The 14,714-nt window shown below is 39.1% G+C and overlaps 1 protein-coding gene across 4 annotated transcripts in view; it reads right to left on the minus strand.

Moving 5' to 3' along the window:
- The window catches only part of adcy8.S (adenylate cyclase 8 (brain) S homeolog), a 180,550-nt gene that overhangs the window by 20,589 nt on the left and 145,247 nt on the right, over positions 1–14,714 (minus strand). For all 4 annotated transcript variants that reach the window (XM_018223969.2, XM_018223968.2, XM_018223970.2 and 1 more), the window contains 3 exons: positions 10,533–10,622; positions 6,799–6,971; positions 2,203–2,284 (listed from right to left, as the gene is read on the minus strand). In XM_018223969.2, coding sequence (XP_018079458.1) covers positions 2,203–2,284; positions 6,799–6,971; positions 10,533–10,622 — 345 coding nt within the window. The remainder of the gene's footprint in view (positions 1–2,202; positions 2,285–6,798; positions 6,972–10,532; positions 10,623–14,714) is intronic.

Here is a 14,714-nt window from a genome sequence, read left to right on the forward strand (position 1 = left end):
AGTCTTATGAAGATCAAAACACCCCATGTGCTAAAGGCCTTAATATTAAGATTAGAAGAGTAATATATGGACATGCTCTCAAAAATGGAGGCAATGCAGATTGTACTTGTTTTCATAAAAGACCCCTTGGGTTTCCCCATGGTGTTGGCACCGGGTAAAAAAAATAATAAAATCTTATTATTAGCGATGAATAATAATAAGGATAGGGAGGATGGAATTGCTTTCCAGAAAAAGATTAAAGAGATTATGAATTAGTGTATGACTCAATGATCATGTGTTCTACTGACCATCTGGGTCAAAATCCAGAAGGCCTGTCCCATGGTATGCTGGAAGCAATTTCCCATTTTTTACCTGATTCAATTAACTGAATTAAATGTATATTTTTCTAAGACAACATTTTTTCTGTTTATATTGTCAATTTCTTAGTTCTACTCTGCCACTGGCATATTTCTTTGCCATAGGAGACGTTAATGGCATAATGAGGCGTGGAAGCTGGTTCCCCTGACTCTCTAATCTCAGGACACTCGAACACTAATGTGATTTAACAGCTGCAGCTGATGAGCCAAGTGCATCCAATCAAAGTCTTGACCGAATAACCAACTAGGAAGCCAGGACATAAAAAGATAAAGAAAAAAAGATTTGCATAATGTCCGGAAGCCTTGCCCTGTCTAATGTAACTTCAAGAAGCATTGGCCAGTAAACCAATTATATAACACAGAAAGCAAGGAAAACACATGAAATAGCACATATGTGTTGCTGCCTATTAACATATTAAGCTTTTTATGTTTTCTTGTTTGCCACTAGTCATTTATTTTGATTGAGTTCCCTGCAGAGTAAAGCGGCTGTCTACAACTAGAGACAGACTCCAATAGTGGCCTTGATGAGACTGCTACAGTCGGTATGTAACGCTGATTCCTTTGCAGGAATTGTTTGTAAAATTCCCATCTTTGTCACAATATGCTGAGCTCTCATACTTTGTGTTTAGGGGTAAGATACACATGTAACCCCAGTTATCCAATGTGATATCACAGGCTGTCCCATACATGTGTCTGTTGGCAATTTCTAAATGGAAGTCCCAGGTACATTATAGGGCCATAAGTATGTGCTTATCTTATTGTTCTTCACTTTTCTGCTACTCTACTCTACTCTTCTAGGAAGGCTTTCAACTAGATGTTGTAATATTATTGGTGGGATTTGCTCTCAGCTTTATTTCTGGGTTTGGGCACTAATGTTCAGGCCTGGTATGCAGTTGGAGATCCTTTTTATTCCAAAAGGCTTCAGGTGGGTTGAGTTCAGGGCTCTGTGCTTGCCATGTTTGTTCTTCCACTCCCAGCAAACCAATGCAGACTTTACCTTGTGGATCAGGTTATTATACTGTTAAAACTGGAAGTTGAACTGGAGTTGGGGGAGCAACATCATCATGAAAAAAGTTCAGAGGGGTGCCCAGTTCTGTAATTGGTTGTTTGGTAGCCCCTATGTGGGCTGGCAGAATACAGACGGGTCGGTTTGCAGGATACACATGGTCTTTATGCCTCAATGTCAAAAATCCAAAACTAAGCACCTGCTTCGAGGCCACTGGGAGCAACATCTAAGGAGTTGGTGAGCAACATGTTACTCGTGAGCCACTGGTTGAGGATCGCTGCATTAGACAATAAAGTGTATCATTTGGATCCGTTAAAACCGGGGTCCCCAACCTTTTTTACCCGTGAGCCACATTCAATTGTAAAACGAGTTGGGGAGCAACACAAGCATGAAAAAGTCCCTTGGGGTGCCAACTAAGGGCTGTGATTGGCTATTTGGTAGCCCCTATGTGGACTGGCAGCCTACAAGAAGCTCTACTTGGCACTATACTTAGTTTTTATACAATTAAAACTTGCTTCCAAACCTGGAATTCAAAAATAAGCACCTGCTTTGAGGACACAAAGAGCAACATCGCAGGGGTTGATGAGCAACATGTTGTTCATGAGCTACTGGTTGGGGATCCCTGCAATAAAGGGATAATTGAAGAGTGACACATCTATAAAAGGGACATTTCTTCCCTTTACGGATGTCACATTTGGTTCAATATGGAATAGTTGTGCGATAATATTATGAAGCTGTTTTCCTTACTGCTTAACTTCTTATTCTAAATCATTCACCTCCATCACAGAATATTACACATCTATTGACTAATGATAAACTGGGATGCTCATATTGCCGTACCTGTTGCCCGTGATAAAACACCGCTAAGAGAAACATGGCCATCAGGAGCAAGGAGGCTTCTTTAGTTCCCAGGAAGTCTGTGCTAGAAAAATATAAGAACAGACACGGATCAACCTTATTGATCTGCAAATAAAGATTATGGTTGTAGCAGAGTCATTTTCGTTTGCAAATGCATGTCGTGTATCACTGGCTGCCTGTGTTTAACATCTCGTTAGATTTATTATTAGGAGAAAAAATCTATAGCTCCTGGAACCGATTCTTTATGCATGTCCTTAAAAATACGGTAAGGTTAGTAATAGCCCTAAATCAATCGTCTCTAAAAAAATGTGGGTAGTAAATTAGTGACACTGTCACACACTGGATGAGTTTTCTCTTTGCTACCGACCAATAAAACTGCCATATTGGTTCTTGTTTTCCCCCTGCATCGATGTCCTCAGCCCAGTAGAGAGGGTCCCATCATATTATTTTCCCCCAGTCTAATTGTAATACCAGTATGGAACCTCAGGACCAGGGGTTTTCCAGATGAGGTCTCTTTCTGTTATTTGTAATCTTCATAATTTAGGCCTACTAAAAAATCATATAAATATTAATAAACCCAATAGGCTGGTTTTGCTTCCAACAAGGATTAATTATATCTTAGTTGGGATCAAGTACAAGTTACTGTTTTATTATTACGTAGAAAAAAGAAATTATTGGATTATTTGGATAAAATGAAGTCTATGGGAGATGGTACTGTAATTTGGAGCTTTCTGGATAATGGGTTTTCGGATAACGAATCCAATACCTGTACAGGTATGGGATCCGTTATCCGGAAACCCGTTATCCAGAAAGTTCTGAATTACGGAAAGGCTGTCTCCCATAGACTCCATTATAATCAAATAATCCAAATTTTTAAAAAATATTTCCTTTTTCTCTGTAGTAAAAAAACAGTTGCTTGTACTTGATCCCAACTAAGATTTAATTAATCCTTATTGGAAGTAAAACCAGCCTATTGGGTTTATTTAATGTTTACATGATTTTCTAGTAGTCTTAATGTGTGAAAATCCAAATTACGGAAAGACCCGTTATCCGGAAAGCCCCAGGTCCCGATGATTCCGGATAATAGGTCCAATACCTGTACCAATATCTCTGCAAGCTATCTATTCTCAATGGCTTCAATGGAGGTGGAGTTTAGCCCACAATTGGGAAACAGGCCAAGGTAAAAGCTTAATATTAGTTAATACTCTATATAGCGGCTTATCACCCAAGTAATATAGATTTATTGAATGATTAAGTTAAATAGGCTTGAATTCAAGCTAAAGATGATTAGACATATAAAGCAGAAGTATAATGTTTGCATAATAAGAAGATAATCCGTAGGTAAGACAGCAATAAATTGGGGATTTTTTTTTCGCGTAAAAAAGGAAGGTTGAGGAAATTATTCATATTCCAGAAGAATTAAAGGGATGAAAAGGTTTATAGCTGGATATATATTCCTATCAATATTGTGTAGTTCAGTCATAATTTGCAGTTCTTTCAACCAGTGACATTAAAGGCCCAGTAAACACCAAAGAGTAGAAGGTCTCACCCAGCAGAGCATGTTATATCTTTCTTATATAATATAGAACTGCTGCACCCAAGAAATATTCTATTGGCAGGTATAAGGGCTCATTTATCAATGGTACCCACAGTGCTAGGTGCAAATATTATAAAACATTCCCTATGTTTTACAATATAGGCATATTAGAAGTCATCACCTTGAAATCCTACAACTTGTATAAAGTGCTGTGTTCCTGCCCTTAGGGCTCTTGTGCAAGATGGGTTGGATTAAGCCTGTGGAACCAATGCTGTGGTTTTGGCAATCTCTCTCCTTTAAAAGCTAATGGCGGGTGAGGACTAAGCCCAGGTCAGGAGACACTTATCTCAAGAAATTCTACCATGCAGGGAGGTGCCAACCTTTGACCCCCCCATATGTGGTTTACCTTAATGTGTTATGGAGGCTCGCCAATTTTATTATTATAACTTTGTTACTAAGAACCCCTGTTTTTAAAAATCATGCACTTGCATGAGAATTTTAACCTGTGTTCCCTTGCAGTGGCTTTTTTTGTGGGTTCCACTGCACATGAACATGAGTCTTCACTAGGGGGATTTGCTCATGGCTTGTAAGCTGGGGTGCATTACTAGAATGGAGTGAGAAGGGCTGCACTCTGAATGAAGGACTGTGTGCCATGGGCAGGACTTGGCCAAGCTGACCGGGCACCCTAGGCAAATTTAGGTGTCTGCCCAGCACCCTCCCCATCGTTTTACCCATGGCAGATGCCTACTCTGCCTAGCACTAGTTCCAGCCCTGGTCATGGGCATTATGGAAATTAGTGGGCCAAGACGAGGGTATGCAGTTGCACATGGAAATCCATTGGAATGTTCCCCTAACATGCACATCATTTAAATGTATGGGGAGTTCCAAGGTGCAGGAGAGGCATTATTGCAGGAATTAGGGTATAGGGTGCACAAAAACTTTGCTCCCTTGTGCTTGGGGCAATAGTAAATAAATTAATTGAAAAAAAGTTAATCCTGTAAACCACTGTTGATAAAAAAATCAACAAAATGTTATTAAGTTAACATCATAAAAATTGGTACATTCTGACCCTCAAATGATCCACCTTACGCGTTTCATACCCTCCGGTACTTAGTCATAGGTGTCTTTGGCATTATCATGAAAATCTCAGAATTTAAAACCAGGGTAGTCCCACCCTCTATTGTTTAAACCAATCAATGGGGTAACCCCACCTCCTTATATCATTTAGGTATATCTTCTACAGGGTACTAATATATTTACCATTTCCTATACCATATATACTCAACTTATCTATATTCTTCTGATAGCTTACAGTAGTACTAGAAAAAGGACTGTTATATCAAGTATGTTTTAATATTTTAGTAATTAGTCCCATAAGTATAAACTGTGTCCGATAGCTCAAGTATAACTCAATATTAAGTATAATTAAAACCACCACTGGAAAGTTATTATAAAATCCTGAACCTCTTATCTCCAATATATTGGTTTCTACTGCTGCCCAAATGTCCCAAATTTCCTACCTACATTTCTAGATCTCAAAAAACACAATTTTTTTTATTCTCAAGGGTCACATTCCCAGTCATATTTGGGTATAGCATGTGACAACAAACTCATAATTGATATACCTTAACGATATAGGGAGGTTGGGTTACCCCATCAATTGGTTTAAACAATAGAGGGTGGGACTACCCTGGTTTTAAATTCTGAGATTTTCATGATAATGCCAAAGACACCTATGACTAAGTACCGGAGGGTATGAACTAGGGATGCACCGAATCCACTATTTTGGATTCGGCCGAACACCCGAATCCTTGACGAAGGATTTGGCCAAATACCAAACCGAATCTGAACCCTAATTTGCATATGTAAATTAGGGGTGGGAAGGGAAAAACATTTTTTACTTCCTTGTTTTGTGACAAAAAGTCACGCAATTTCCCTCCCTGCCCTTAATTTGCATATGTAAATTAGGGTTCGGATTTGGTTGGGCGGGCAGAAGGATACGGCCGAATCCAAATCCTGCTGAAAAAGGCCGAATCCTGGCCAAATCCTGAACCGAATCTTGGATTCAGTGCATCCCTAGTATGAACAGGGTCGACTAGAGCCTTGGGGGCCCACAGGGGCTGCAAATGATGGGAACTCCTGGCAGTCCCTGTCTGACATCCAATTCACTGCCTGACTGCCCAAATAGTCGCGATGCGTGCATTGTGCGTACATGATGCGCTCTACCGCGCCGCCCATGTAGCACAGTTTATTACTTTATGGGGCAGCCGAAGCCGGGGTAGCCTGTCTGGGCCGACCGGGGCCCACCTGGTTTTTTCCCGGTGTACCACTGGCCCAGTCCGACACTGGGTATAAAACGCGTAAGGTGGATCATTTGAGGGTGAGTATGTACCAATTTTTATACCGTTAACTTAATAAAATTTCTTTGATTTCTAGAAACAGTGGTTTACAGGATTAACTTTTTTTTCAATTAATTTCTGTGAGTGCCCTGGGAGCCGGGGTGAAATCCAGGAACCTACATTGTCCTTTGTGGACTGGCTAATTGGACTCCCCCCTACATTGAGGTATTCTTCCAATAATAAATAAACCATAATGTTGAAGATAGAAGCTCCACTGTACTGAGCCTACAATGAAGCATCACCAGCCTGCGTTGTCATCAGTTTTCAGTCAACAGTCTTTTCTTTCCCACCTCCTGAATGTGACTGCCCTCGGCACAATCTTGTTCCATCCAGGTCTAACTCATTAGCTGACTGGAGCTGCAGAGTTCATGCAAATTTAAAAGCTCATTTCAGCGGATCTCGGCAGGATGGCACTGATAAAGGCACAGCAATTCCTTAGTTCTCTGCTGGAAACAATTAATTAAATCGCCCTAAACATTTCCATTATTATTGGCTGGGAGGGAGGAAGGCGTTAAGCAACAAGCATCTTTATTTGGCAGAAAACACTCTGGTTTAATAAGGGAAGCAAATAAAATATTCATTGTTAGTGTTCAGTAGAACATTGGAGGAAATGATTAAACAGGAGGAATCGTTGTCACTTACTTGCCGTTATGGTGAAAGTTGTCATAGCGCAGGAAGAGAGACGTGTAGATGGTCTCGGTGAGCAGGGAATATATTGCGATCATAATGAGCAGCACCGCCAGCTTCAGCACCGAGTTCAAGCGCAGGAATACGGCACAGGTCACCATGGCAAGAACACCGGTGAAGACAAAGTACTGAAGGGGAGAGAACAGAAAGGATTATTATTATATATACTGTATTTTCCTGCAAAATTAACACCACTGAGCTTGCAGTCTACGCATGAAGAGTGATTGAAAGTTCATTCCAACAGCGTACCAGGTGTAGCGGGAAAGGCAGGGAGATTTTGTGGTCATTTATTCCGACCCTAGACACACGTATGCCAGTTAGTGCTTTAAAAAAAAAAACCCATTGCGCCTGAGGTCTGGCACTACATTTCCAATTAAGGTGCAGTGGTGTGGGCAATGGAGTTTCTATGCTTCTTGTGGGCACCAGGCATACCTGTCCTTAAAGGAGAACTAAACGCTAAAAATGGCATATTTTATATAGTGAACTTATTGCAAGAGGCTAAAGTGTCAGCTTGTCAATAGCAGCAATGATCCAGGACTTCAAACTTGTCACAGGGGGTCACCATCTTGGAAAGTGTCTGTGACACTCACATGCTCAGTGGGCTCTGATTGGCTGTTGAGAAGCTAAGCTTAGGGCTCGTCACTAATTATCCAGCAGAAAATGAGCTTCCCTGGCTGTAATATAAGCTGATGCTACAGGTTTGCTGATTATTAAATTCTGATGCTAATTGCACTGGTTTCTGTGCTGCCATGTAGTAATTATGTGTATTAATTACTAATCAGCCTTATATTGTGACATTTCTATTCTATGTGTACTGTATATTGTGAGTGGGTCCCTAAGCTCAGTAAGTGACAGCAGCACAGAGCATGTGCAGTGAATCAGCAGAAAAGAAGATGGGGAGCTACTGGGGCATCTTTGGAGACACAGATCTTTACTGCTAAAGGGCTGTGGTTGCCTTGGGCTGGTACAGAAGCACAAAACATCATGTACAACATTTCTATCTACTTCTTTAGTTTAACTTTCCTTGTCCTTTAATACCTACAAAATGGCAAGGGGAAAGGGGCCATTGCAGCCTATGCCCACTAGAGATCCATCATTTTAATATCAAATATATAGGGGGGGCATGAGGGTAAAAAAAAAAAAAAGACAAGCAACCCCCACCAGCTCCTCATGAATACAATGTATGGAATAAATTACCTCAAATATCGCAAGCAGTGGACTAGACTAGAACACTCTATTGGCGGGGAGATATTCTTTACTGAAACATTAGTCTGTACTAGACCACTCTGATGGAATATCCCAGGAGGCGGGGCTAGGTGATTTCAATTCAAGCAGTTGGCTGGGCTAGAGGATTGTCATGGCAATTTACATGGAAAGTGATCAGGCATTTAAATGGATGGTTCACCTTTAAGTTAAAGTTTAGTATGTAATAGAATGGATAATTCTTAGCAAATTTTCATTTGGTCTTCATTATTTAGTTTTTGTAGTTTTTCAATTATTTGCCTTCTTATTCTGACCCTTTCTGGCTTTCAAATGGGGGTCACTGACCCCATATAAAAAACAAATGCTCTTTAAGGCTACACACGTTTTGTCATTGTTACTTTTTATTACTCATCTTTCTATTCAGGCCTCTCCTATTCATATTCCAGTCTCTGATTCAAATCAATTTATGGTTGCTATGATAATTAGGATCTAGCAACCAGATTGCTGAAATTGCCATTGGAAAGCTGCTGAATAAAAAGCTAAAAAACTTGAAAAAAAAACAAATAAAAAAATAAAAGCCAATTGCAAATTGTGTCAGGAAATCCCTCTCTACATCCTACTAAAAGTTAATTTAAAGGTGGACAATCCCTTTCAGAATTTAGCCTATTTAGAAAATTCTATGAGTCATTTAAAAAGGAGATGAATTTTGAGGTTTGGAACCACAGTGCAGGAATGCAAGCTTCTTGGGCAAGGCTTGGTGATTTGTGTGTTTTTCTCTATATTTAATGTATACACCCATTTAGTTAGGGGGTTATTTATTAAAGGGAGAATGCTAAAAAGTTTTTAAACTATAAAATCCAAATTTTAAGTGGAAACTTGAATTTTCAAGATTTATTATATCGAGAGGCTGAAAAAGGAAAAAGGCTGAGTAGGAAAATACTCCATCTTCAACCTGTCAAGGTCCTATTGAAGTCAGAAGTCCTATTTGCAGCGTGAAGATATTATGGTCTGCGCTGGATTTCGTATGATAATCTGAACATGTCTGGTTTTTAGGCAGATTTCACTTAAAATTCTAATTTATCCAAAAAAGTCACAGTTTTTCCCGATCCGATTTTTTTCGTGTTTTTTTTTTTTTAAATGAAAAAAAAGGGTAAATCGTGGATTCTAGTTTGGTCGGCCTTTTTCTTTATTTAAAACAAAAGAAAAATTTGGATTTTGATAAATAACCCCCTTATTGTACAACGTTGCAGAATATGATGACTACAGGATATGATGTCGCTTAGAATTACTTTTTCCTTCATTCTGCAATTTTGGGATTACATAGGTTTTTTTTTTGCATAAAAATAAAAAAAGAGACTTTTGTATTGTTATTTTTGCCCATCACAACAGAACTTGAATGTCTAGCTGAAAGCTATAATAAAGAAGGATATGCTTTTCCAAGTGAAGGGAGCTGGATTAATTGCTGGAGAACCCAAGGATGTACTTGTCTATTCGGCATTGGCTGCTGCTTTAAACAAGCTTATTTTTCCATCCAGTTGCTCATCGCTCTCATGCACTGGTGCACCCCATGACAATAACATGTTATTAGTTCAAACATTCTGTCGAAGCGGAATCCATGCAGCTTATTTCTGTGGCGCGGAGTTACTGCCTTTGTCTTTGACTGATGTCACAATTTATAGCATTATATGAGGCCTCACAAGCAGCTCATTGTGACACCATCATAATCATCCAATGGACAATTGCACTCACAGAACCAGAGAAAACCCAGAGACACGGATTAGCCATCACTCATGTAGGGAGCAGAGCTGTAATTAAAGCATAAGTAAACCTTTAAAATAAGTGAATGTAAAATTGATGAGGAGGCTATTCTAAGCACTTTTGCAATGTACATTCATTATATATTTTTCTTTTATTCCAAAATATTAAGGGAAACATGTACTGTTAATATGAATGAATTTTGTTACAACAGCGCCACCTGCTGGTCAGTTTCCCACCAGTCTGACCAGCAAGTAGTCAAGGAAGTTGTCAGGAGAAAGAAAGAGGCTGATGTTCTTCTGCTTAGGAAAGATGTGAGAAAGGTTTCTAATTTTATTCCTAAGCAGAAGAACATCAGTCTCTTTCTTTCTCCTGACAATTTCCTTAACTACTTGGTGGTCAGACTGGTGGGAAACTGACCAGCAGGTGGCGCTGTTGTAACAAAATTCATTCATATTAACAGCACATGTATCCCTTAATATCTTGGCATTAAAGAAAAATAAATAATCAATGTACATTGCAAAAATGCTTAGAATAGCCCCCTCATCAATTTTACATTCACTTATTTTAAAGGTTTCCTTATCCTTTAAGAGCTTGCCCATCAAGACCTGCTTTACTTTTGCTTGGCATTTTTATTATCTTCATAAAGATAAATGGGAGATATTTGGGAACAAATGATCATTCGTCAGGGGCTGAGCAGAAGAATATTGGAGATATATATATACGATTACCTCTGGATAAAAGCAGATGTCTGTGAAGGAGGCAGATGCATTGAAGGTCTCATTTTTTGAGGTTATCGACTTGTCGAAGTCACACCAGAGCTTGAAAGGAAAAAAAAAAAGTCATCAGACTAATTTTGGCAGAGGCAAGGGCACAGTATTTAGAAATAAGATCATAAATGATGACAGAATATTGTGTTTTATTTCAGAATTTCTGCACTTATGCATAATATATGAATAGGAGCTTCCCTACTTGCATTCTCAATATTTCAGACCTGGTTTGGTCTCCTTTATTTAGTATACAGTGGAAATCTTAGCAACAGGCATTGAAAAGAAGGGCAGTGTGAAAGGTAACAATTTACCCTTTAAAAAATAAATAGCAGAAAAGGACACGCACTCCAGGAGCCAGTCCTTACACCGGTCCTAACGCGTTTCGTATCCGAAGATACTTAATCATAGGTACAATTTAAACAACCGTTACAGACAATTTAAACAGGTAAAAAGGATGTGACGTAAACTGACAACTCTCCTGGTGTTAAACCTAAAACCACAAATAATAACTCAAACAGAACAAGTACCGTTAGTGCAGTTATAAAGCGAAATGCAACACTAGCAAAATGTCAATCAGTTAACTAATAAAGAAAGTTACATTGTAATAAAAACGTTATATTGTAATAAAGAAAAGGAAGTTTAAACAATTCTCAGTTAATCAATGGTAAGTGAATTTACAAACTAACATACCTGAAACGAAATGAGTTTTAACTAAAACAATTAAATTTATATGACCGTTCAATCCATTCCAATGTATCCTTTAACTGGTAAATTGTGCTTAGTATGGGATAAATCCTACATTGGCACAGTTTTATGGGATGTCTCTGTACAGACTATGAGCAAACTTAGGGGGCTGTTCCTGCTGAATTGTGCTTAGTACAGGGAATACCTATGCTGCCATAGTTTTATGGGATCTCTCTGTACAGACTATGAGCAAACTTAGGGACTGTTCCTGCTGAATTGTGCTTAGTACGGGGAATACCTATGCTGCCATAGTTTTATGGGATCTCTCTGTACAGACTAAGAACAAACTTTGGGGCTGTTCCTGCTGAATTGTGCTTAGTACAGAGGAATACCTATGCTGCCATATTTTTATGGGATTTCTCTGAACAGACTATGAGCAAACAGAGGGAGTTCCCTACTATGGAGAGTTAGATTAATTGTCATATTGACTGGCCAGATTCCAAAAAATAACATGCTTGCCCCTGAATTATTAGAACATGATCCCTTCTTGCTTCTTGGGAGGGGATTATACCACAATAGGAGGACTATGGGATGTGTCGCCAGACTCGGCCACTGAGAGATTAAAGGAGATGTAAACTCTGAATACTAACTGGACCTGCCTGAAGAGCCCACCCTCCTCCCCACAGGAACCGCAACACTGGTGACCCTCTAAACAAGCCCATTTGCTGTACCCCTTTGTAAAAAGCAGAATAAAGCAGTGGGTTTCGCAGATTCAATCTTGTGCCACTTCAGCTCCTCTTCTCTGAAATCTACTAAACTAAGTATGTGCAGCTGAAGTCAATCCAGACCTGGCTTCAAACTTGTAATCTGTATATGAACATGAAGTGGTGCGAGATGGCAGTTACCAACCCCACTTGCTAATTTTTTGGGTGTTTCTAATTCCTAGTGATGCAGTTTGGGAGGGGGAAGGAGCCCATGGGTGAGGGGCTTAGGTATTGCTCAGGTTTTAATTCTCCTTTAAGCAAGAGTCACTGAAGTGACAGGAGCCCATACGTTGACTTGTTATTCTCAGTATTGTGACAACAGCTCCCTGTGCTCTTTGGGCAGTTGACAAGTGAACACAGTCCCTACTGACTGTCAGACTGAATCTTTAGTGAGAGCACCCGTCTAAAGCATGGAATAGATAAATCCAAGAGAAGGGTCATTGCTAAGTGAACAAGGTTCATATTAAAGATTTACTTTACATTAATAATTTATTTTTCATTTGCATCTGCTTGATGGAAATATTAAGAGCTGCATGTGTAAGTACTTGTATTTCCTCCTGGCTCCCATGAATGTGTTACTGGTTAGATTTTTAATGCTATCCAAGCCTACCCTGCAACTGTCTCAGGCTGAAAACAACCTCCTTAAGGACCCTTGTAGACCCCCAGCATTATAATACCATTACAAATAAGTAAAAGGAGGTGTGACCTGTCAATCCATAGGACTTGTTCTAAAATCATTAGTAAACAGTGTTTAAAGGATAATAAACCTTTAAAATAAGTGAATGTAAAATTGATGAGGGGGCTATTCTAAGTACCTTTGCAATGTACCGTCTTTATTTATTTTTCTTAATTCCAAGATATTAAGGGATACATGTACTGTTAATATGAATGAATTGTGTTACAACAGCGCCACCTGCTGGTCAGTTTCCCACCAGTCTGACCACCAAGTAGTCAAGGAAGTTGTCAGGAGAAAGAAAGAGGCTGCTCTGATGTTCTTCTGCTTAGGAAAGATTTGAGAAAGGTTTCAGTTTTTTTTCCTAAGCAGAAGAATAAGTGTGGAGACGAAGTGTGGAAGAAGAAATAAAGAAAGCAGGGACATCATGGACTGAGATAAAAAAAATCTCCCAGGACAGAAACCGGTGGCACACATTTTTTTGAGGCCCTTTGCTCCAGTGGGAGACACAGGATTAAGTAAGTAACAGCACATGTATCCCTTAATATCTTGGAATTAAAATAAAAATAAATAATGAACATACACTGCAAAAGTGCTTATAATAGCATCCTCATCACTTTTACATCCACTTATTTTAAAGGTTTACTTATCCTTTTAATAGGAAGTCCATATAAAGACCAACTTGCAGTAGCAACTGTAGGGAGCAAGAGTGGGAGAATGAAGTTATAGATAAATTGAAAAAAGCAGAGCAAGATGGTGGAAGTAGAACAATTAAAGCCAAATAAACAAGATGATACAGTAGGACAGAAAAGACAGCAGTACAAGATGAGACAGTAAGACAAGGTTGGACTACAAGACAAGATTATAACAGTAGGACAAGATGAGAAAATAGAACAAGGTGGTGGCAGAAGGACAAGATGAGACAATATGATAAGATGGTCACAATAGGACAAAATAAGGCAGCAGGATAAGATGAACCAGTAGGACAAGATGACATAGTAGGATACAAAACAATAGCAGATGAGACAGTAGAACAAGTTGGGAAAATAGGACAAGAGCATTGTAGTAGGACAAGATGAGACAGTAGAACAAGATGGAGTCAGAAAGACAAGATAAGACAATAGGAAAAGATTGTGACAGTAGGACAAGATGAGCAATAGGGCAAGATGGTGAAAATAGAACAAGATGAGACAGTAGAACAAGATGACAAGAGTATGATCAAATGGACACAGTAGGACAATGCGAGACAATAAGTCATAGCAGCAACAGTAGACTTAATATCAGTATAGCTCTTCAGCTGTTGGACTACAAGTCTACAAAGTCTCTGGAGTTATGTTTCCCCTGGTAATTGGCTTAGTGAAAAGAGTAGAACTGATGAAGAATACAGTAAAATACTTGATGTTATCCCAGATAAAACCGAGTTTTCAGATGTTCCCAGGTCAGCAGTGTTCCCACATTAAGACAGAAATAAACCATGAAGTTATATTAAAGGCAAGGATTTAACATGCCAGGATGCTTTACTATTCACTTACAGCCTCTATAAAAATGTAATGCTGTCGGAAACGGAACTTCAAGGTTTTTTTTCATGCTGCTCAGTTTTTACCTGTGAGTTCAGCACATTTATTGGTCTGTGGTGCTTCCCCATAATTCCCAGTAATGGCTCAAGTTAACAGTATTTTTTGTAAAAAGCACAACCTTTTAATAAAGTAATCTGACCATTTCATAGGTCCTTCCAGAAAAAAAGCACTCACAGCATATATTAGAAAAAATATAAAAGGCATATAAAAGGCATCATGGACATTGACGTGTTTCAATCCTCTACCTTACTACAGCATTGAAACCCATGATTAAAAAAAATCATTCTAGTGAATAACAAAAACTGAGCTGTGAACCCTCCTGAACCCAGGGTACAAATAAGCACTCACCCCAAATCTCCCCCTAACTGGCCTTCACACTGGGCTCCCTTAGCTCATAACAAGTTAACAGATATAAAGAAACATTGGGGTGTCACCCTGCTATAGT

The sequence above is a fragment of the Xenopus laevis genome, chromosome 6S (assembly GCF_017654675.1).
Source record: "Xenopus laevis strain J_2021 chromosome 6S, Xenopus_laevis_v10.1, whole genome shotgun sequence".
NCBI lineage: Eukaryota > Metazoa > Chordata > Amphibia > Anura > Pipidae > Xenopus > Xenopus laevis.